The sequence below is a fragment of the Temnothorax longispinosus genome, chromosome 2 (assembly GCF_030848805.1).
Source record: "Temnothorax longispinosus isolate EJ_2023e chromosome 2, Tlon_JGU_v1, whole genome shotgun sequence".
Taxonomy (NCBI): Eukaryota; Metazoa; Arthropoda; class Insecta; order Hymenoptera; family Formicidae; genus Temnothorax; species Temnothorax longispinosus.
The window spans coordinates 766,685-790,000 of record NC_092359.1 but is presented as its reverse complement, the minus strand read 5'-3'; the positions used below and the strand labels follow the sequence as shown (position 1 = coordinate 790,000).

The window sequence follows — 23,316 nt, the reverse complement described above, 5'->3', positions numbered from 1 at the left end:
TTTTTCTCATAAAAGAATCCAAGAATTATAAAAAATTAAATGTTATAAGATGCTAATAATATGTATATATTTCAACAAAATAAAATTAATAAAATTAATGAAGTTTTGGATTTCTATTCCAAGATTTAATCAAACGCGCATGACAGGAGATCGCAACCGTGAAACAGCGTTTCGCGTCTCGTTTTTCCTTGCATAACTACATTGCCCGGATAATCAATCATTACGATGTAGAAGACGAGCGGTGGGCGGGTACGAGGGCTCCAAGTTGAGAACATCGCCTTCGACTACCGATCGTTTCTCCGGAGCACGGCTCATCGATTACGTACCCGCGTATCTTATTATGTAGACGCTGTCTCGCTGGATATATTTAGACAGTTCGTTTCTCGTGGGATATAATGAAATCATAGCAGCCGCGCGGAATGTGACGCGGACGACGCGGTGCGGTGGAATCATGCGTGGAATACGTAATGTCACGGGCGGCGATTGAACATTGAACGCGTTATCGATATGCCGATCTCTTTTCTCTTTTTTCTTTCTTTTTACTTTCAACGTGAGACGGACGTCGCCGTCGTGCCGCAATTAACGACGGAACACCCGCGAATGACCCGTAATAACGAGTCGCGGTGATCGCGAATCATTAGGAGTTGATCATCCCGCCGTTGCCACGGCACGGCCGCTTTACTCACGCCCTTGTTGCGGTTACGTGCCTGGGGTTTAAGAGAGGACGACCTAGAACCTGAAACCGTGAACTCGCTTGCGATTACGGGGTCGAGGTGAAGAGGCTTGCCCTCTCCCGGAGGTTTTAACACGATCGGGCAGCTCGTTACGTATACGGGTATAGCAGTGGCGGGTTCTTTTTTCCCAAGAAAAACGCTCCTCTACACGAGTACGTATTCACGAGGTATTCACGCGCTCTCGTGCCCACGTATGTAAAAATAATTTACACGCGGCAACGCGCGCCATTATCCTTACATATGCAGATTGGACGTAAGCGACGCGACGTACGCGCAACAAAGTGCCCTGGTAAGGCTCGACGAGCTTAATACGAGATTTATACCTAATGTATTCGGACAATTGCTCGGAATGAAATGTAATTTTGTTTTCAGCGTATCACATTATGGTGTATAGTATTCTTGAAATTTTTATTTCGTCTTACTTTGCGTTTTGTATCGTAAAATTGGTTGGACTACGTATAGGGCGACCGAAAATTGCATCGTTGCCGTCGTAACATTTAGCTGCTCTAAGAAAATTAATCAATAGCAAAGAGAGAGAGGATCTCGTAATCGCCGAAGGCATTTCGCGTTGTCTCGGCCAAGTGCAGTCGCTTATTCAGTCTCGCGTAATATTGTGTCTCTCGAACTACAGAGACTGGCGAATAAGTGGTCGAATCATTCGGTTGGATGATTGAATCGTGAATCTTTATTAAAACGACCATGGTATCTGGCCGACCCGTTTCTAGAGTAATTACTCTATCGGAGGTTCCGCTGAAATGAAAATCTCAGTCGTTTGCGTCGAACGCTCCGTGTATATTTATAATACCGTTTCTTATCGACATGTTAAGCTTTGGAAAACACTCTGGACGCTTCGAATCGCTCGCGCTCGCAAAAACTCGCGAGGAAGCAGCGCGTTTTGTTCCTCGCGAGAGGAAACCACGTCGGTGCGCGTTTTAGCTGGAGACGAGCGTCTTCGAAGAAACGGTCGACGGAGAATATAAGAGAGAAAGAGAATGAAAGAGAAAGATAGAAAGGCATAGAAGAAGCGAATGGATTTGCTCGCCCTTTGCCGCCCGTAGAAAAAGGGTCGGCTCCGGCCGGAGACCTTGGGTCGGAAGAGGAATGCAAATCGAGACCGGTCACGAATATTCTAATGTGCAGTTAGTCCTTACACGACGATTGCGAGAGAATCGTCATTCGGTTTCTCCCATCGGCCGCGATGGCCACGATTGCACCCGGGGCGCGTGTTTGCGCGTCCAGAATGTTCATGACCCTCGATTAGATGCTTCGCGTGCCTCCGAATAAGCTGGAACGCTGGAAATGACGATGTCGAATCTCGTTACGACCGACGTATTTGCGGTATTTTTAGTATCGTAAACAGGTAAACGGCTTGCCGTCCTTTTTCAACGCTCGCAATGGCTACTCGGTTGCGTTAATTAGGCTAGATGTATCGAAGAATAACCGGCTGAAGAGAATCGTTAAAGACCGTTCAACGTTTTCGCTGGAAATGTTATTTTCGTGGGGCATCTATATATATCTTTCGTCGAACTCGCAGTTTTTTTTTTAGACGTTTTGCTGGCTAATTTTGTACCGGATAATTTAATATACAAACATTCAAACGCGTAACGCGCTTTCTTTAGTACACTTTTGTGATATATAAAGGCGTTTGTGTGACATTCATAATGCGCTACACTGTTATGCACTTTTGTTGCGTGCGTAACGATATGCTGGCGAGTGGCGACGCGTTACGAAACGACAAGATCGCCGCGCGCCGTGAGAGCGTGAGATTTAGAGACGTGGAAACGAAGTCGAGAAGGGAAAAACGTCCGCCGGCGGTTGCACGATCAAACCCCGGGATAACCCTGGAGAAAATGCTGCCAGGCCGTGGAAGAGGGGACGGAGATAGATGCGAGCGGACATGATGGTAGTAAAGTTCACGGAAGAAATACGCGATACGTAGAAGAAGGGCCCTAGGAAAGCAGAAGTTCCCAAGGAGAGGATTTCGCTTTACGATCGCAAGAACGGACCGCGAGTCCTCGTTTCCGCTCGTCTCTTCTTCGATTTTATTCCGTCGGTTATTCCGAGAATTCTCGCGATCCAATATACTACGGCTTCTTTTTTTTTTCTTTTGCATGGCCGTTCTTGCAGCGCTATTTTTCTACGGCTAGATTTATGCTTCGTTTACGCAGAGGTCGTAACGCCGGACTGGACTTAAATGGACGGAAAGGCAAAGTCAGTATAACAAGTCTAATGGCTATCGATTATCATACTTCAGAGAATCTCGTGATCGACGGTCGTATGAACAACTTGCGCCGATATAATCAATCAAAGCGTATAAAGCATCGACAAACAAATTTTCAATTAGTTTTTCAGACTTGATGTGGTTTCAGCCATGAGAAGATTCAAGTATCCGCAGATCGTTTTTAAAATACTCGCGGTATCACGTGACGTACGAGCGGTATCCTTTGAACGTTTGACACGGAGCAGGTCCGAGACGAGTGGTCGGTTACGTGTAATTTGTACAGGATCTCTCTTCTCCACAGAGGTGAGAGAAGTTCGCAGTCAAGGCTCCCTCCTCGAAGTCATTGACATTGGCGGCCGACACGAAGAGACTGATGCTGCCCATTATATCGAACGGTTAATAAAACAGCGACACTCTCATTGTACAGTCATTCAATCATCGTTTTCAAACATATGACTCACCGCCGTGAGTTCTTTCTACATTTGGACTCGCATTATCTCGATCTATGAATTTGAAAAAGGTTTTTAAACGTTCAGAAATTGCTAAGCGATTACTAAGCGCGACTACGTTATAGAAATTTAAATAAAGATTTATTATCATCTCTATATAGCTGCGGGCGATGACCTGTTCCTCATAGTCTTATTTTAATTTTAGTAAAAAGTGTGAAAGGTCTCTGATATCAGAGTTCCTGAGTTTAAATTTGGAAAAGGCGCGAGCTTCCCGCATTCAAATCTCATCATCTCGAGCCCTCAGACGGAACAGGGACCCGTTCGCGAATGCTCTCGTCCGTCAGATGTTGAATGTTCTTAATGGCATTACCTGACGAAGCGCGTTGTGCTTCTCCGAGCGATTTCGTTTCGGTATACGCGCGCGGCGCGGCGCGACCGCTTTTTTGGCGTAGCATGCGCGCATGATGAGATCTATTATCTCGAATGACTGTCCTCTTTCGCCGTCGGCTTCTGCGAACGTGACGCGCCGGTGAACGTCCTCTCTCTCTCTCGGCGGGACACCATCAAGCGTACCCTGTCCGCGTATGGACGGCAGTCGTCGTTCTCGCCATATGCTGTCGCGTTTAAATCATGTTAGATATAGAAATAAACAAACCTTGCGCTGCTGTTAACAGAGGCCAAAGGTATATCTGTCGGAAAATTTCTGAATCGTCTCCTCCACGTCCTTTCGCGGAACTTGGGCGAAACACGTCACAGAGGTATTCACGCGCGACGTTACTTCACTTCAGCAGAAATGAGCAGCTACCTCGAAATAAGCTATCTGTTTGATATTCGACGTATATCGAGATATTAGCGCGGGACGATAGGCATGTCCCCGAGAGACGTCAAGACGACAGCCGTAATTCAAACGGCGGTCTTCATCGGTCGTCACCTGCCGTGCCCCGCTATTAGCTATGCGCGACGCGAAGGCGTCACTTCCTTCGACTGGGTTTCCGGCCGCCGGAAACGTCCTTCTAACCGCGGTTGAATCCTTAAATGAAAATGATAGATCTCGCGGGGTCCCCTCCGCTTTTGTCAATCTGAAAGGATATATCGATGATCGAGACGAATCGTCGGCTGCGTCGCGCCGTCGCCGCGTCCGCGCCGCCGCGCCGTTGCGTAATCCATTGCAACGCGCGTACATGTACGCACATAGATACGCACGTAGACATATTTGAAGAGAATTCTTCTGGCAAACGTTAGGAAATTACCGGATATATTTTATGTCGCGAATCTGAGCGAGCGTCTTAGGGGAAATTGGTTAATAAATAATGCTCGAAGATTACCTCTCTCTCGAAGAGACGCATAAATATTTCCGCGATATTCTCGCGCAACGCAAACGCTCCAAGACGTTAAAATTACCTCATTTACGGAGTCGTTCGGAACCCATACGCTCCCCATTCACGGGATATTGAAACGGAGCGAAGCTGTAAAAACGAGTAAGAAATATATATGTCAGATCGAAAAGAGCTAGCTCGGAATTTCCAGTTTCGCGAGATAGTTGACGACGTTACACGTTTACGATTGCATATAGCGAGTGGAATTTTTAACAATTTCAGCGTTTTAACGATCACGACGTTCGTGATCGCAAAGATTCTGCAAAGTGTCCGGCTAGAACCGGTGTCCGGTTTCTTTTATATACGGGAGACGAGAGTCGATTCCTCTTTCGTTGTCGTCTGTTTTTGAATCTGCACGACGTGCTTTCGTTGTGTCGGCAGCAATCGATACGGTCTGACGAACGAGGACCTGAACCGACGTTGGAGCAGTCCCACGCGGACGTATCATCCGGTGATCTATCACACGAAGGGCCTGATGGAGTATTGCGCCAGGGTGCTGCAGAGACCGCCCCACGTTTTCGTCGACTACCACGGCCATTCACGGAGGAAGAACGTGTTTCTGTTCGGTTGTTCAAGGTCGGGTTCCTGGAGCGCCGCGGACAGGGCGAAACCGGACCAGCCGGTGCAGTATTTGGTAAGGGAATCGACGGAAGGGAATCGAGGCTAGGTAATATTTTTAGATCTTTAGATCGCGGCATCATTTATCCTCTACGTTTACCTGCCAGCGGGCCGGCCCGACGGACGTTTATCACTTTCAGCGGCCGTCCTTTCAACGCGAACTTTCGATTTGCACGAGCAATTACTCGCCGACAGCCGCCTATTCGTTTCGCGCGTTGCACGTTAATGTCATTACTGTCATTAGTCAAAGTGTTATCCGAGAAAGTGCTCTGAGAAAGTGTTTCTCTCTCTCTCTCTCTCTTTCTCTCTCTCTCGGACCACGGGACCTTGATTCTCGTCTCGAAAGCCTCTAAGTAAGTGCGATCTCGTAATCTTTGCGACTTTTTTTCTGTATCAGATGTTACCGCATCTCATGCAAAGGACCTCGCCGGCTTTCGCTTTGCAGCTCTGCTCCTTCAAGGTCGAGAGGAACAAGGAATCCACTGCCAGAGTCGCTGTGTGGCGGCAGTTGGGTGTTCCGAGGTAAACGACAGCTAAGTATATCCTGGGCAGATTGAGATCTGGGATGTGGCTCGTAATAAGATTTCGTGTAGCAAGGTCGAGGTTACGCGTGTCTCGCAAAAAAAGATCTGTTCTTTTGCAACTTAAATATTATACGCCATTTCAATATTCAAATTAACTCGATAAACATTCCCCTTTTACATTTGGTCAACATCACTGATACTGCGTCGCTGTGATTGAGAAAAATGTTAATACACCCTGCTACTTAACGTTTTGTTCAAACAGAAGTTACACGATGGAAAGCAGCTTCTGTGGATGCGATCAAGGCGTATTGGCGGGATTACATCTCGATACGGAACATCTCAAAGCCATTGGAAGAGATTTTTGCCAAGCTTTATCTATGATGAAGGACGGCGGTGATGATTGGGCCATTGGAAAGTACGTGCAAATATATTGTTATCAATTCATTCTTCACGGGAGTATAAATCGACTTAAATTTGTTGAGATACGATTGGTTGAAACAGAATATCTATTAAAAGAGAACTTGTAAAATATCATATATAATCGGCGAATGATCTTCTAAGATTATGATTTTCGATGAGAATTTTTTGTTTTTACTTTTTTACGGGCTGGAATAAAAGATTCTATAAAATAATATGTTATTCAACATAGATCAACAGAGCAAGCCTGTTGCCCGAGAATGTGTGTCTTACGAATGTCACGGAAGATACCGAAATGTATTCAAGATAAACACGCTATACATCATACCACGGCACTTTCTTAGCAAACGAGATAATTAAACAATTGTATTAGAAGGCAAGATTTGTGTGCGACTGTCTGTGTGCGCGTATTGCTAATTTAACGTTTTCGCTAAATTGTTCTACATCATCGATGCATGTTGCCCTTTCCCCCATTATTGATCAAACCAACATATTTTTGCAAACTAATGATAATAGCTAATAATAAGTGAAAAAGCTGTTATTTGATTTATATACATCCATTATTCTTTAAGTTAATCGACAGTTCATTCATTTAATATGTTTCTTGTTAATTGTGCCTGTTATTCCTTTTAGAATTCCTTTGGAGAAACATATTCCCGTGGAATCAAGATGCATGGACAATGATGTATCTTCCAGTAGTGAATCCAATGATTCCGATTTCGAGACTTAGGGGACTGCACCTTAGTCAATCATCAGAGTAACTATTTCAACGACAAAAGTCATTACGAATATTTGCTATTCTGCACTTTCAAATTTAAAATTTAATACAAAAATTATTTCCATTCTGAATAAAATAGTATAAAGTATAGTACACAAAGCAATACTTCGCAACGAGATATTTCAAACAATATTTATTTAAAACTGGTAACAAACATTTAAAGCTATTCTCTATGAAAATACTATCTACATATCATAATAAAATCTATTTCATATTTGTACATATCTCGAAAATCAATACTTCGCAAATTAAGTTCCATGGTGAAAGAGATTATATGTTCGCTATAGATTTAATACGTGAGAGCACTACTTAAGTTAGTATGGCCGCGTATAATTATTTAGCTCGGAAATAAAATTCTCGAAAGTTGAAAATATATCACAATATTACCATCTAAGCAGTGATAGAACAATGACATCTAGGAAGCTTTACATTTTTGGGATATTTGAATCACCTATAAAAGTAAACAGGTTCAGATAATACCAAAAATAAGGGAGCTGTGTCATTCCCTAATACGATACCTCGCTCTATACTTTCTACACATAACATATGATTATATAAATATAGGAAATAAATGTTAATGAGTTGTGATTCTCTGTAAGTTTATCAAACCTCGCCTGAAGACTTCCTGAAGCGATTTTTTTGTGTTCCATTTGAGTTATCTTTAATTTTCGACAAGATTTTTACATGCGTATCAACATAACGCCAATTATAAGTTTTATTAATTTTAGATATTATTGCGTTGTGCGTTTAAATATTTAATATAATTTTTTCAGAACAGTTACATGTAGTGACACATGCCATATCATAATCCAGATGATAATCAATGAAGGAATTTATAATAATGTGTGGAATTCGTAAATGTGTTGAATAAATGTCGGAATAAATGGTAATCTATGTTATTAGAACAGTGCAATTTTGTAATAATTACGTATAAATACGAAATATCGCAAAAAATCGTATAATATATTAATATCAATGTTCAAATTCTGAATGCAGACAAAGCATTACATTTTATATATCTCCATATTGCAGAATTCATGGTGATATTGTTTGCATCACAACGGCAACGTTTCTTTATTATTCGAAACAAATTTTTAATAAATAGATGTCATTCTTGATAGAAACATCTTGTGTCCAATTAAGCGTAGTCAGTCATATAGTACTTATACACTATGTACGTATACATCATTTTAAGATCAAATAGTTGTCGTTATCGAAATTTGACGATACACATGTATCGTGCGAATATACCTCAAATCGCATCATCATCCTATAAAAGTTGGCAATAGTGGTATTTCATTATAAATAATAAATATTTTTTTTGTAATAGAGGATTTTCAAAGCTGCTTCTCGCAGACTAAATTATTCTTAATGATAATGTAGCTTAAAAAAAATTCGTTGATTAAATTATGATATAAATTGTGCCCTGTATAAATGTTAATTGACTGAATCAAAATTATGTTGTACATGCTAAAAATTACGCGCTAAGGCCACGAATCAGTTAATTAAAGCAACGTTAAAAATAGAATACGAATCAGTTAATTAAAGCAACGTTAAAAATAGAATACGTTAATTTGTGATCACAGTCTTTTGTGAGACTCTATCTAGATTTAAGCAAAAACATCGGAATGAACTTCGATAGTATTATTGTCTGTTTGGCGCGTTAATGATCTGTAATCATCGTATAATCCACCTTACCGAGAAATAACTTAACGCCTTATTACAAATATATAAAACTGATGCAATCCAAATTTGTTTCATACAAATTATCAAGAAATCGTCATTGTTTCTAGTGTGCGTACGTGCACATTTAAATGAAAACTAGAGTGAGATTGTAGCCCTATTCCTATCACATTAATTGCTATTTCCAACGGTGCAAATAATTTTTGTTGCTCAATGATTAATCTGTCGTTGAATAATTCGACGATAAACACCGATATTCGCTGCACACTTGCATTTAGGAAAACGAACGGAAAAGAAGCAGTAATACGAGGACATTTATCATCAACGGTTGAAAGCATATCTTGCGGCGGAATATCAAGCCTCCAATTTATCTACGTTTAATTCGCACGGTTTATCTAAGCGAACGCTAATCTTCTACGGAAGTGTGAATTTCGATAAGGTAACACAAGAGATTACACTTGATTTTATCGCTCTTTGCACCGGTTCGGCAGAATAATCGGACTCGATAATCGAGGATCTTACTCGACGCCGTGTAGCTTTTTCATCTGCAACTTCATCTGTTCGTAGGTCACCCATAGTACGATGTTCCAGGATACCAAGCGCGCGAAACTCGGCACGAAGCCCTTGTAGAATGCGGTCGGACCTTCCTGGACAAAGGTCTTGATGGCGCAGTCTATCGCGCCCTTGTACTCACCGGCGGCGCTGTTCATGTAACGCGTCTTTATGACGTCTACGGGACTTGCTGTTAGGGTGGTGCAGAGTCCTGCGGCCGTCGCGGCGGTCAAGTGACACGGTATCCCGTCGCGAAGATAACCGCTAGCTAGGATGAGATCCTTGATGATATCGTAACAGACTATCTCTGCCACGTTCACGATAACGTTCCGCGAGACGTTCGGCATGGTTCCTATGTGTGACGAAAAATAGCGAACTCGGATTACTTTCCACGGTATTAAAAAAATGTCTTATTTTATTTTGTCTATTGTTTGTACAATAATTATCAAGTTCTATGAATGAAAAAAGAAGTTTTTAGAATTGAGCAATATTTCACGGGAGGACTCACCTTTCCAAAGACCTCTCGCGCCTTCCTCACGAGCGATATTCTTGTATGCCTGTAGAGTGGAGCTATACCTCACCGATGATCGTCTGATATTTCCAGCCTGCATGCGGATCTTGACGACGTCGGTCGGCTGAGCGATCAGCACCGCCAAAGCGCCCGTCGTAATTCCTGCGGAGACGCGTACGCCGATGTTCATCGACGTACCGCTCTTACTATTACCTGTTGAAATAAAAGCGTACGATGAAGAATTACGGCTGTCGTGTAAGATCCAACGGATAGTTAAAAAATTAAGAAGTGAGATAAGATGGACGCGAATTGCGCGTCGATCACTTTTTATTGTCTTATTTAATATTCTTCAATTACGATCAATAATGAGATGTCTTCAGTATTCGCAAATTTCTCAGAGAGTTCGATGTTAATTACGTACCATAAATCGTTATCGAAAATGAATGATATATTTGTAAAAAATATAAAAAGCTATATAATATCGGGATTCTATTAAAAATTCGACATTATAAAATTTGCGTATAAATTTATTCTGTCTTATTTTCCGATGGTGTTATCGATGTTCGTCTACATATGCCCGACTTACATACAAAATATATTTAAATTGCAATAGATTGCTTTAACTTAACATAAATTATATAATTTACATTTAAAGCGAATCACTGATAGTTTACATAAATACGGGAGTCTAGAACGAATCATTAAATTAGAAGGAAAAACATTTGGAATATGTATTGTATTGGTATATACACCAATTTACGAATTGTAAACGATCTACAGAATTCTGCAAATTTATTTTTACACATGTTTCTGAGAACTTGGGGAAGTAATTGTAAAATTCACAAATGTGACGATACCGAAAAGCTCCCAAAGCAATTGAATCGCAAAACTACATATGTGAATAAAATTTGGGAAAAGTCTCAGCAATTTGTCAAAGATGAATTAGTTAGTTCGTTACATCTAAACAAATATATTTGCAACAAAAAGGTTTGCAAAAAAAATTTGAATGCCATTTTGACGAATCAAAACTGTGCAAGCTCTTCTCTGCAAATGTAAGTAAGGTAAAGTGCATAAATATGTAACAGCCTTACGATTGTCCCCAGTGCAACGAGTAAGAATTAAAGAGATGTTTGAGTCTCCTCTTTGCTGATGTATATTCAATCTTTTAGCTCTCCTATTTCCATTTTTTGACTGTTAACCTATCTTTCTTTCAATCTCCCTTTCCTTCTTTCTCAGCCTCAAAAACGACAGAGATAAGAACGAGAAAGAATGCACATTTCAAGCATCCAAACCAATCCCAGATGATCCGCGTTTTCGCCGTGATAAAACGAGTGGCCGATATGATAATTCACCATGAGTACGTGTCCATGTATATACATATAGTGTTAGACATTCACCGTTAACTATCATTGTTAATTCAGTGTTCTTTTTAGTATTATTTAAGTTTTCCAATATTATAAAGTTATTAAAATAACTGACAAAAAAATTTAATCATCGGAGAACGATTATATATTTCACGATTTTACAATTATAATTTACTAAATATTGTCTAACACTAATATTGTATACATGTTGTGTGTGTTACTAATACGATAAAATGTTCGTTTTATTATATAAGATATACGGATGTGTGTATGTGTATTTACGTGTTACACATGTTTAAGGAATTGATGAAATTATAACGCGCGCGGCTACTCTCATATACATAGGTATATCATATGAGATATGTTATCAAAAAGTTAGGAGTTTGTTAGATGTACCGTCGAAGATTCCAGCGTAGAGTGACTTCACGCTGTCGTAGAGGCCCAATCGTATGCTGGCGAAACACATCTGTCTCTGGAGTCCCGCGGATAGACCTCCGTACAGGCTCCTGTAACCACCCTCGCTCAAGCTCACCGCCCTCACAATTCACCCTCAAGCGCATCTCCAGGGCATCTTTTTTACACATTTCTCTTTCTCTCTCTCTCTCTTTCTTTCTCTCTTTCTCTTGCTTTCTATCTTATAACGTTTCTTTTTAATATTATTCGCCTTTTACGCAAATATTGCGCAATTTTTTCATTTTTTCTCTTCCTATTTTCCCGCTATCTACGCAATTTCACTCCGTTTTTTTTTTGGTACAACAGATATTTTAGATATTGAATGCTTTAACGAAAGTCAATGCTATTCGTTCATGAAGTAATTCGCAGGTGCGCGAGAGAAAAGAGAAGCGGCTCGAAAGCCGAAAAGTAACCAGGAGAGAGCGTGCATCATCGTCAGCTGGTCACGAATTTTAATGCCGTATCAAAACTCAAACAAGGAAGAAGACATCGGTGATTGGGAAAGTAAGTCGTTGCTATATACATATATATACATATATACATATACAAACAAAGTAAATGTTATAAAACCAAAAAGAGAAATGGAGAAAGAAAGAAGAGAAACTACGTGAGAACTTAAAAGAAATGTATCACGGAGTGGAGATGTGCGAGACGGATAAGCGGATTGTCTTTCGAAATTTTATAAGCATTATCGGAGAGTAACGGCTATCGAAAGATATAAGAAAAAAATTTCGTGACATTTTGTACGGCATGCAAAAACAGTTTACGTGAAGTATCACATCCATTCGTATCAATAATGTATCACGCGATTTATTTTTGCAAAATAATTGATAAGGACGGATCTTATAAACATTCTGCACGAAAGAAACAAAACAGAATAGTTGGTCAATTTTGCGAAAAACAGTATGTACTATGAAAGAAACAGAGACACGAAAGACAACCCGTGCAAAATAAAAATAAGAATAATTTGTAAAAATAATAAATTAATAAGAAGAATCGACGGAAATGCCATCGACAAGGCTCGTTATGCTTATTTCGCTTCATATATTTCGACCTTCATCGAATGTAATGCGTAATCCTTGGAAGTCAGTTGCATTCTTCTACCTATTTTGCTTGCGCATAAATCACTCTACATAGGCGAGCGCTTGTCCGTGGCATCCAATCGAAGGGAAGAAATTAAAATCATATTTATTTGATCGGAGATTAATCGCAAGATTCTAGAAAAGTTTCCCAGAATGAGCAGTTATTGTACACACATGTGCCAGATATCGAGCGAAATCTCGACAAAAACACGATAAGTCGCGAACATTTTCTCATAGATTCCTTTTTTACTGATATAATACGAGGATGCAAAACACACAGTTAAATAAGTTAAGTTAATCGATGTACATCATAATGGTTAAACAAGGCCATTCTATGTGACATGGTAAACATCTATGGTAAATATCTATTGTAATATCAGATCATATAAGAAATACAAAGAAAAATAAGTAGCTCTTTATATTTTAATTAAATGCATAATTTGTGATCTTACGTATTCAAATTTTTAAGTTACATATGTAATATAGATTGTATTCTAAATTAATTTATTTTCTGCACACTGTTTTAAGTATACATATAATTTAATTAATAAACAAAAAACTTAGCTCGATCTGGCACACATCGAAACGAGAAAAAAACTGGTTAATAATAATAGTTTGTGTATATTGCGAAAAGTACCGCATATATTATCATTTCAGAAATATTGATAGTTGAACGTGAAATAAATATTGGATTAACGTGCGATTGCTTTATAAATATTTTTTATAAACTTTAATTTGAATCATCGCTCTTGAAAGACAAAAAGAAGATCTGCATTTACAGATTCAGTATATGTATATTGCAATAAATATTAATAATGCAAATAAAAAGTTATTTTACCTACCATCATCTCTTAAATTACTATTAGGATAATGGACAACGTACCTTGCACCTTCACATCTGACGATGTTCACGATGGTCTGGAACAGTCCCGGCTGGCTCGTTCTTACTGCAAAGACCGAGCCTTCCGCCGATGCCAACAACAGAGCCTTCTGAATAACTTGACCTTCTCCTGCGATCTTAAAAAATCACATTTCGATCGTGAAAGAAATAATTTAATTTTCAGAACAGCGAACGGGAGAATGCAACGAGATAATCACGGGAGAAATGAGCACAATTGTTTTTACTTTACTTACCTGCATTCTGACTTTGGCGGTGTCCAACGGAAAAGTGGCTAAATCGGCGATGCAGGCCGCGGTGCCGGCGGTAAGCAATTTGACACCAAGTGAACCATCATCCGACATTCCCTGCTTCATGATTTTCGCTGTTCGATACACTCTTTTTCTCTTTCAAGATTTCTCTCCTCCTTATTATCGCTGATGCGTGCTGGTAAAGGTGTGCGTGTGAGTACCTCGTGCAGGACTGGATAAATTGGGATAAATTTCCGGCTAATTTTTCTCCGCGTGACAAGAGAGATCCCTCGAGCTCGCTCCTTTCCTTCCAGCGGGATCCCTTTTTTTTAGGCAAGCGATCCTATGTACACTATATACAGAGTCCTACCAGAGGACAGGAACTTTTAGGTGTTCATGAATCCAACTGGTGGTCTTAAAGGCACGGTTCCCTGAAGTGATCGGGATACGCGTGGAGCCCTCCCGACCGCGAGCACTCGTGTTTGATTTCCTGATGGTGAACTTCTTTATACATACTATTTTCCTGTGAACAAACGATGCAAAAAAACGTTGTACAATATTCTGACACGAGAAACTATCGGTTCGATGCGAACGCGATCGACTGTCGACCGCTAAGCCGATAGCCGCTACTTTTATCCCACGAGAGAGTGGGTACCAAAGTGCGATTTGAATGTCACAAAAATGGAGCGGCTGATAAGCGTAAAAGTATACCGAGACGTAATTGCGTCGCGACCGAAGGTAGCGTACTCGATTGCGCATTTATGTGTATCGAAGGTCAATGACCATCGAACGAGGTGGTGCGCCTAGCGACCATTGATCAGCGTCGAAAATCCATTCTTGCGTGAGTTGCGTGAATGTCTATCGTGTTATCGCAAAACCAAGCACACGCGACAAGATCCTGCAATATCCGGATGAAGGCTATCGAGACCATCGTAATGACGTACCGTAATGCTAATCGCGATTAATAACAGATAATATATCCGTTTTCGTCTGCCGTCGTTATCACGACACACGCGTCTCGCCAATTAGGTCGACGACGGGTTTCCCACGATCATGTAGAAGCCGCGTAATGCTGCGTCGGACGTCTCCTCGTTTCTACTTCCGAAAGAGAGAGTCTTGGCTACGGCATGGCCAGATACCGAAATAGAACGCCATGAGAAGAGAACTTTGGTCGGCTTGGTAACTTGCCAGTACCGGAGGGAGAGAGAGGCTCAGAGAGCTTAAAGGCCATTGCACGTAACAAAGTTTTAGTCATAATCGTAAGGCCGTAAGAAAATAGACCAATCACAATCGATTATTCTTCGAGCTCAAGGAGAAAGCTTTGTTACGTACAATGGCTTTAATTCGCGATTTTAATTATTAACGTTTCGGCGCTTAAACAATACGCATATTGTATAATATCTTGTATTTGTATAATATGTCTCGTTATAATATATATGCCGCTTCGGCGTCGTTGTGCTTGGATGCGGCGCGGCGCGTCACGTAAGGGACAGTCGACAAAAATAATTCAAATCGCAATGCTAACGATCGTATATCCATATCTATGTCGCGGTATAAATTATTGATAAATGTGGATAAGTAGACTAAATAAATGGTAGGGTTCGAGAAAGAACGCTACGCAGCGCGATCGGCAGACTTTGTCCGATCGTTTTGTTTTATAGAACGGCGTTTATTGAATATCAATCGCGACTGGTTGATCTGTTATTGAGCTTAAACGAGCAATTATACGGCGAAATCAATGCATTGTCAGTATGCATCAGTATTCACTATATATTCAGTCAACTGAGGAAACGCGTCGGCGAACTTCGAGATTTTTTAAATGTAAACTCGAGAGAGATAGCTGGCATTTGAAGATTTGTCACTTTATTTCCTTCTTCGACTTTGCAAATGAGTTTTATGGACTACCTGATTGACTAAGTCCCACTAAAACGATCATTTACGCAACAAACGAGCTGAGGGTTCCAGTACATAGTCCAACAATCATCTTGCGTTCGCGCGTTTTGAAATTTACCAACACAAACTGCGTATATATCGTGAGAGAACGAACTTCGTCGCGGTCGTAAAGTATGCGGGGCAAAGTCCACGTTTGAATTATTTTCACCGCGTGACGAAGACATATCGCGTTGGTGCCGTGCCTCCGCAACGTCACGCGTGTTTATCATTGCGAGCGACGATGGTATGGAGTTTTACTCGAACCGTCATCGACCTTTAATGTTCTTAACTGTAATTTGATGCACCTAATAAAATTTACAGAGACTTGATTTTTGAATAATTTTATGTCGCCGGTATAACGTAAATCGAATCAAATCAGATTATTTTTTTTCAATATAAAGAATTAATCGTTCGCTTGTTGTTGTCGTCCTTTCAAAGAAATCAGGATAGCCTTCGATAGAAATGCGGAATTCTTGCGGTATCCTTGTGCGAGAATACGCCGGTGCGAAACGAAAGACTTGTATTGATTGTTCCTGTCGCGTTGACAGAAAAGCGCGGAATATATGTGCATTGCACATGGAAAGAATGGCGAGATATTATCGGCATTGTGCTTTCCAATACGAAATTTACCAAAATCGTCATTATGTGGTATATAATAATTATAATACATATATAATTCAATTTTAAAATATTTAATTGTACTTCTTCTATTCCTTTATTTTCTTGAAACTGCATCAGTTGACATAAAATTACGTTTAATTCTTCTTTTTACGGGACCGTTGACCGTTTAATGCAAGGGCGGATTATTTCAGCCTAGATCATAGTCAAGTTCGAGTTTATGCATTATTTTTCAGAGAATCCTCCCGCTTCGAGTCGTCGCTAGAATCGGGATCGATGGATGACGGATACGGGTCATGTGCGACGAAGTAAAATAAAAATCGCACGTGAAAGTATTTGCTTCCGGGCTTATTTGTCGTATATCGCGGCGCGGCGTGGGTGTTTTGCGGAATCGACGTAGCGCGGACATGGTGCATCAGTTGCATCACGTTACGTGGGTGCCGCGTTTCTGCTTCGCCAACGAATCGGCATCGCCTCTCGTTCGTTTCAATGCGACTCGCTAAATTGCTCGCAAAGCCACTGCATGACTCGCGAACATGTTTTTACTCGAACCGAACGATGCCAGCCGGCGCGTGGGAAAACTTCTGTCGCGATTAGCAACTCGCGGCATCGTAGACTGCAGGCCGCACCAGCCGGACGATTAGATTTTCGCGTGTTACGGGTCGATGACATCAGTCAACGCTAATTGTAATTAGTCAAGTATATGCTGGATTATTTTGCAGCCGTTATATTACGCTACAGAAAAAAAACCAAAAGACTGATCCGCAACGAGAGTCGGCATTGATAGAATTAGGACCGTCGTGTGTGAATCACGTTTCTTGAAAACTTTTCATCATTTTTTTAATTACAAACAAAATTAAGTAGAAAAAAAGATCGATATTGCATATCGAACATATTAGCGACTGTTTAAAAAATTTTTTTCTTAGAATCAGTCAGTCGTGTCACACGTTGATAAAATTGATCGTCGATTTCAGCTCTGTTTGTTACGTTTTTTGTTATGTAGTCGAAACTTCTAATAGCAGTCGTATTCGCAAAAAAATCTGCATTGTGAATCGATTTGTATTATATGCAATCAGCTGTCGCGTCTCCGCGGGTTCACGCCGTTCACGGAAATAATCGCGGAACGTTATTTACAATACAGATGTCAGCGAACATTGATTTTCCATCGAATAGTTAAATCCCGTGATAAAATAAAGGTAGGATACGCCAGATATTTACCCACACACATTCACGCACAGGGTGCATCGTTGATGCCGTAATCATATTGCGTATTTCAATATCTGGCTTTACTATAAACGTACGCGTGTTACAAAAATTACAATCGGCTTTGAAAACGTTATAAAACACGACGAATTTGCCGAGACATTTGATGGTAATGAGAGAACTATTTCCCCACGGCTAATACATTTAACATTCTTGATAATTGGTGGTATCGTTAAAAAATCAAAGAGGAAGGAATCGTTCGGATTTGACGAGGAAAATAAAATGTAAACGCGGAAATAAGTATGCAAATGGAAATGAAAATAGCCGGCCGTTCGACTGCGCGGCGTTAGCGGATTAACAAATTGGAAAATAGCAAGAATAGTAAGAGAATAAAAATCACGGGCCACTTACCAAGTGTACAGCGAGTGGATAACAACACAACTGAAAGGAGTTGCGAGTAAGCACCGTTTATACCGGCTCGCCGACCAATGGAGGAAGATCAAAGTCGATGCCGCCCAATGGATAGTCGTTCATGGCGTCATTTCCCACCAAGGAACGCTGAGCTTGCGGAAATCGATAATTTCTAGAAGCGCGAGCCGCGAGGACGATGTTGAACGGCCTGGCCGGGTGGCGACTGGCGCATACGCTGACGCGCTCTTCGCGGCGCGGCGAGTCTGCTCCGCAATTCCGCATCCCCTTTACAAGGGCGTCGAGGGAGATGCGTCATAGTTGGAGCAATATTTGGTAGCAGATTGTTATTTCCGCTAAAAGAAAAGAAAAGAACAAGAGAGAAATAAAAAGAAATACATTAAAAAATGATAAAAAAGAAATTTCCCATTTACCCCTAAAAACGTTAAATGCTCATAAAGCCCGATTAAACTAAGTGGATCATCTGTGTCCCGCGTATTTTATTTTCAACTCAGGCGACGAAGTTAAATACATTTAATGACATTTCGTGACGTCATCTACTTGCATTTCAAGGTTTTAAATAACAATAAAGACACAATTGCGACTTGCGACAGACTCTATACTCGTAACGTTGCGTAACACAAATTCTTATGTAATAACATTGTATTAGTTTTAACAGATAATACAGAAATATAGGACGTAATTTTCAGCTGCAATAATATTTTTGCGCTTATCGGCTTTTAATGTTTTTTTTTTTTGCTGCATTTTTCTGTCTCCTTATGAGGCGTAAACTCGTTTTATCTATTGCGCAAGGTGTGTAAAGAATAACACCATACATATCTATAAAGTGAATCATTATATTTGAAACATATATCTCGCTTAAAATTTCGTCGCATATATACAAATAATTAGTTAATTAAATCGTTCAGAAACGTATATGTTAGATATGCATAATCGATATCTTTATAACAGCAGTAGCAATAGGTTGTATATGAAATATTTTCATTCAAGAACCGCTTATTCAATCCGGTTGATTGGATCAGTAATATTGTAATATCGCCGGTCTTGTACTTTGACTTTTTAATATCTCGCAGGATTTATTAACGTTATCGTCCATTAGTCATTTCAAAATTTTTTGTACAAACTCGTGTCGCTCGAATATAAAAATATTAAAGTAATTATTAATTTTTTTTATTATCGTAGCATAATAATTGTTAACTTTTTACCGATTTTTAAAATAAATTTATTCACATTTCAATCCTGGATATTCTTAGAAAAATACATCGCGAGGACTTTTTGCGACAACGTTAAGGAAAACGCGATACCGATTTTCACGGTATTTCTAATGACAGAACAGGAAACAAGTGAGGGGTAGATAGGTAGATAGGGGTAGATTGCAAGGATTCATACAACGATATAACTCGCGTGTGAATTTAGCAGATTGTGTTATAATAAATATCGCGTAAACTTACTTCCTTCGTCGCGATTCAGGTGTTAGCGAATGGCGATAATTATCGCCACGCGGCCCTCGCCATGTGTCTGGCCATCGCTATGTATGTCGCTACCGGGGCACTCGGTATAATCCAGCAAGCTTTGTCGATGATCGGCGTGTTCCTGTTAACTTTACTGGGTAGAGCGATCTTGTTAGTCGGTCACATAGTAACAGGAGACGGTAACACTTCGAGGGAACGCCGAGTTATCAGGGAGGAACGGGAATCGTACACGGATTCTGAGGACGATCGTGCTACCGGGAGTGAAAGATCTCTGAAGTCGAGGCATAGCTCTGAAACAATAAGACCCACTAATAATGCACAAACAATTCCTTCGACTCATGAAACTTCTATTTCCATCTGATACTCGTCAATTGGTATTTCTTTAAATACTACGATGCTTATACTTGTATTAGCCAGCGTGCACAAAGTTCATTTTTTACTTGTCATCATTCCTATATTTCTGCTGTCACGAACTTTTTTCAGATATTGATTATACAAAGTGCCATACAAGATTAGTGCTGAGAATATTGTACCTTAAAATACTTGGAGAGAGACATATGTATCTAGTATCTAGTGCAAAAGTGTAACTGTTACCAGTTATATAAATAAATTATTGCAGAAATAATTCCAAAGTAATAACGCAAAAAATTGTGTAGAAATATTATGGCTATATTTAAATGCACGTTCCGCCTAATTAATGTTCCAATCAGTTTTATCTAATACTTAAAAAATTGCGTGAGATGAGTTGACAATTTTTATTAACTTAATATAAAGATAGCAGAATCTGATTCGTTCGGTTTCACAAGATTTTAACTGATAACCAACTTGAGATGAATTATGTATTTATCGATGTCACAATTGTGTGCCTTCGTATATTTATCCTTTAAATACGATAAAAATAATTTTAACTTATCTTTAGAATAAAATTATAAATTTCAGATTTTATTGGATGTGATTAAAGATAAAGTATTATCTTACTCTTAATCTTTGTTCTTTGGTTCACCTGGAAATTAGTCACAAAAATAGTTGCATAATAATTATATTCTTCAAATATGTAAGTATAATATTAATTTCAATAACAAACATTTCGATAATATTGTAGGAAAGCTTTTATATGATAATATAAGTAAGATACGATAATATATCGTAGGAAAGCTCTATAGATAGCTTTATAGATAGTATAAGTGGACGGAATACGTTAATATACATCATAAGAGAAATACTTGTGATATATATGCTTAAATCTAATTCATTTTATAATTTTTATATATGGACGGAACTATATCGCAATAAGTTCGCAAACATATCTAGCGAATGTCATAGCAAATGTCAAATAAAAATACATATATAAAACTTGTATTGTTACATATCATATCGATTAGTCTGTTCATTGTAAAATTGTTAAAAAAGCAGTACAGTTGCAAAAATTATATGTAACTTTTTTAACAAATTCTTTGTGCGTACTAATCTATATATACAGCCGGCAGTGACTTTGTTTAACTTGAAGAATTAGTTTAATCATTTTGTTTCAATATATATAAGATGAGAAAATATGTATCAAACATTTAGTTGACAAAAAAGGTATTTATACAAATCATTTTATAATAATAATTTTATACAAAAAAGAGATATTGCAAAACATTTTTATCAGAATAAATTTGTATTAAGATAGAAAATATGTATGTATGATACCTATATAGAAAGTTTTTTTTCTTTGTGAAAAAAAAGAGAAATAGCAATATTTTTTTTCTTTGTAAAAAATTATCTAAAAAAAATTTATAAATACCTTTTTTATCTACTGTATATAAAACTATGTCTCATGTATTAATTAACGGGCATAGTTGATACTGCGCTATGAGGCGTTGTAGGTCGAGAACCAGCAATAGAATGTGTCGTTGATGCATTTAAAGACTGCATTGTACCAATCTGAAACAATACGTTTTAAATTTATATAGTTTATAACTATAGAGTCTTTGTTATGTGTATTATAATTATGGTGTATAAAATATAATGAAGTAAATATATCGTACCCGCAGATGAGCCAGATCTTCTAATCTTGTTAGATCGCTTAATTCGAGATATAGAGAATATACAATAAGCCAACCATATGCAGAAATGCAGATAAATACTATCCATAGAAGACACATCATGATATTGTAGGCAAATATCATGTCGTTTACAATGCTGAAGAATATAAAAGCAAATAGTCGGAAAAGAGTGAAAATGGCAAAACTATACAGCCATGGCACCATTTTCTTTTCATGTTCTTTCCGCAGAGCTGTGATCAACATTAAAGAAGTCACAAAGACGACTATTCCACCCAACATGGAGAACAGTGCAAATACGATTAGAGCATTTCGAACTGAAAAAAAAAAAAACAAAAATAAGGAAAAGACAAATAATATATAGTTCTATGACTTGATTAATTTTTAAAATTTGTTCTTATTTACAAAATTGTCTTTTTTTTTAATTAAAAAAAGAGCTTACCATGTTGACTGCCCACATAGACAAATTCATATGATATGATGTAATATCCATAGTGTGTGGAGCCAGGCGCAGCTTGTGAGAGACAGTAGATATCAAAAATAGCTGTACATATCGTGAAAAAGGCCAGGCACTGTAATAATATTTATTCTATATTACTTCAACCACAAGTAAGCATTCCCAAAGATTGCTTTCGTTAAACGCATACCGATGAGAATATAGCGGTGAACATAGCACCCCTTTGAATGTCAAGTATAAAAGCATGCGTCACTCTATGCTTTTGATACCAAGGAATTTTTACACTGCGAGCGGACCTCGATGATCTGAGATTTGCACTGCTGCGAGTGGTGGTTACATGGGAATACACAGACGGCGTTCCCATGCTGGGAGACTTCTTTCCATAATGCATCTTGACCTACTTGCAAGCAAAATCAAGCACAATCAATCAAGTATCAAATGAAACAAAAGACTTCGATAATAGTCCGTTTATACTTACGAGATTATGGAGACGTTGAACAGGTAATCAGTTACACAATCTCCTTATAGTACGTTATGTGATTAATGATATGTATCTGTGTTTACTCCTTCTGAAACAGAAACATCACATAAACAGAATAGCGAGTTGCGTTGGTTTTATATCTTGCCAAAAATGCTCCAGTTTTTCTTGTATAAATTTATAGTGTTTTAATAATTGAATCATATTAGCAAATAAAAAAAAATGACACAACAATGATATAAATTTAGTAACAAACGTATATTATGACTCATACTGAAAATCTTTATCAAGTTTACAATTTTGTGCTACAATATTAAAGGCACTAGTTAATTACAAACACGTATTCAGAGAAATAAACTCACTTATCGCACTCGCATACTTGAAAGAGTACGCAAACGTTTCGTACTAATTTTTCATGTAATGGACACGCCTTGTCAAATATTCGAAACGCTGCTACGCTTGTATGCAATTATACGATCCTCGGGCATGGCTAAAGTGTCAGATAGAGTGGAAGGTGTCAAATAAACGTAACGAAAGAATTGGGTGGAGTGAAAGTCGAAGATCTTTTTCGGATGAGTTTTGGAACGCAGCATAGATGTATTATAAAAATCATTATAAGATAAATAATTAAGTGCAACAATATAACAATATAATATAAACAGATAGTCGTCAATGTACGAGGTACATTTATAAATAAAACATTTACTGTTTTAATTATCTTATTATTATAATAGTTATAATATTACAACTAATAATAAATTTATAATAAGTCTACTTATATATTATTAATAA

At 38.8% G+C, this 23,316-nt stretch overlaps 3 protein-coding genes across 9 annotated transcripts in view; 1 reads left to right on the top strand and 2 right to left on the bottom strand.

The window, feature by feature from the left end:
- The window catches only part of LOC139808706 (cytosolic carboxypeptidase 1), a 29,494-nt gene extending 21,789 nt beyond the window's left edge, over nucleotides 1-7,705 (top strand). For 5 of the 6 annotated variants that reach the window (XM_071770965.1, XM_071770960.1, XM_071770963.1 and 2 more), the window contains 5 exons: nucleotides 5,162-5,414; nucleotides 5,796-5,920; nucleotides 6,185-6,337; nucleotides 6,572-6,715; nucleotides 6,973-7,705. In XM_071770965.1, the coding sequence (XP_071627066.1) occupies nucleotides 5,162-5,414; nucleotides 5,796-5,920; nucleotides 6,185-6,337; nucleotides 6,572-6,683 (643 nt within the window). In that variant the 3' untranslated portion in view covers nucleotides 6,684-6,715; nucleotides 6,973-7,705. The remainder of the gene's footprint in view (nucleotides 1-5,161; nucleotides 5,415-5,795; nucleotides 5,921-6,184; nucleotides 6,338-6,571; nucleotides 6,716-6,972) is intronic. The other variant, XM_071770961.1, reaches the window with a different exon arrangement.
- On the bottom strand, nucleotides 7,236-18,211 carry LOC139808709 (dicarboxylate carrier UCP2). 2 transcript variants are annotated; one of them, XM_071770972.1, is made up of 6 exons: nucleotides 18,055-18,211; nucleotides 13,897-14,413; nucleotides 13,646-13,779; nucleotides 11,624-11,733; nucleotides 9,861-10,076; nucleotides 7,236-9,704 (listed from the first exon to the last, which is right to left on the bottom strand). In XM_071770972.1, the coding sequence occupies exons 2-6, from the start codon at nucleotides 14,014-14,016 to the stop codon at nucleotides 9,319-9,321; spliced, it is 966 nt and encodes a 321-aa protein (XP_071627073.1). In that variant the 5' UTR covers nucleotides 14,017-14,413; nucleotides 18,055-18,211; the 3' UTR covers nucleotides 7,236-9,318. The 2 variants fall into 2 exon arrangements, with proteins under 2 accessions (XP_071627073.1, XP_071627074.1); XM_071770973.1 differs by lacking the exon at nucleotides 18,055-18,211 and adding an exon at nucleotides 14,835-14,981.
- A 695-nt stretch (nucleotides 18,212-18,906) lies between these two features.
- Nucleotides 18,907-23,044, bottom strand: Pasi2 (Protein pasi2). Its single transcript, XM_071770974.1, has 6 exons — nucleotides 22,887-23,044; nucleotides 22,525-22,615; nucleotides 22,237-22,443; nucleotides 22,032-22,161; nucleotides 21,575-21,906; nucleotides 18,907-21,470 (listed from the first exon to the last, which is right to left on the bottom strand). The coding sequence occupies exons 3-6, from the start codon at nucleotides 22,435-22,437 to the stop codon at nucleotides 21,369-21,371; spliced, it is 765 nt and encodes a 254-aa protein (XP_071627075.1). The 5' UTR covers nucleotides 22,438-22,443; nucleotides 22,525-22,615; nucleotides 22,887-23,044; the 3' UTR covers nucleotides 18,907-21,368.
- Nucleotides 23,045-23,316: the final 272 nt, after the last annotated feature.

What these genes read in the sequence shown, in the direction of transcription:
- LOC139808709 (XM_071770972.1), bottom strand. Translation starts at nt 14,016, where the DNA reads ATGAAGCAGGGAATGTCGGATGATGGTTCACTTGGTGTCAAATTGCTT. An exon ending in CCGCCAAAGTCAGAATGCAG is followed by an intron (nt 13,780 to 13,896) that starts GTAAGTAAAGTA and finishes TGATTTTTTAAG; the next exon opens with ATCGCAGGAGAAGGTCAAGT. An exon ending in CTACGCTGGAATCTTCGACG is followed by an intron (nt 10,077 to 11,623) that starts GTACATCTAACA and finishes TTATTTCAACAG; the next exon opens with GTAATAGTAAGAGCGGTACG.
- Pasi2 (XM_071770974.1), bottom strand. Translation starts at nt 22,437, where the DNA reads ATGCATTATGGAAAGAAGTCTCCCAGCATGGGAACGCCGTCTGTGTAT. An exon ending in TCACCGCTATATTCTCATCG is followed by an intron (nt 22,162 to 22,236) that starts GTATGCGTTTAA and finishes ATATTATTACAG; the next exon opens with TGCCTGGCCTTTTTCACGAT. An exon ending in CTATGTGGGCAGTCAACATG is followed by an intron (nt 21,907 to 22,031) that starts GTAAGCTCTTTT and finishes TTTTTTTTTCAG; the next exon opens with TTCGAAATGCTCTAATCGTA.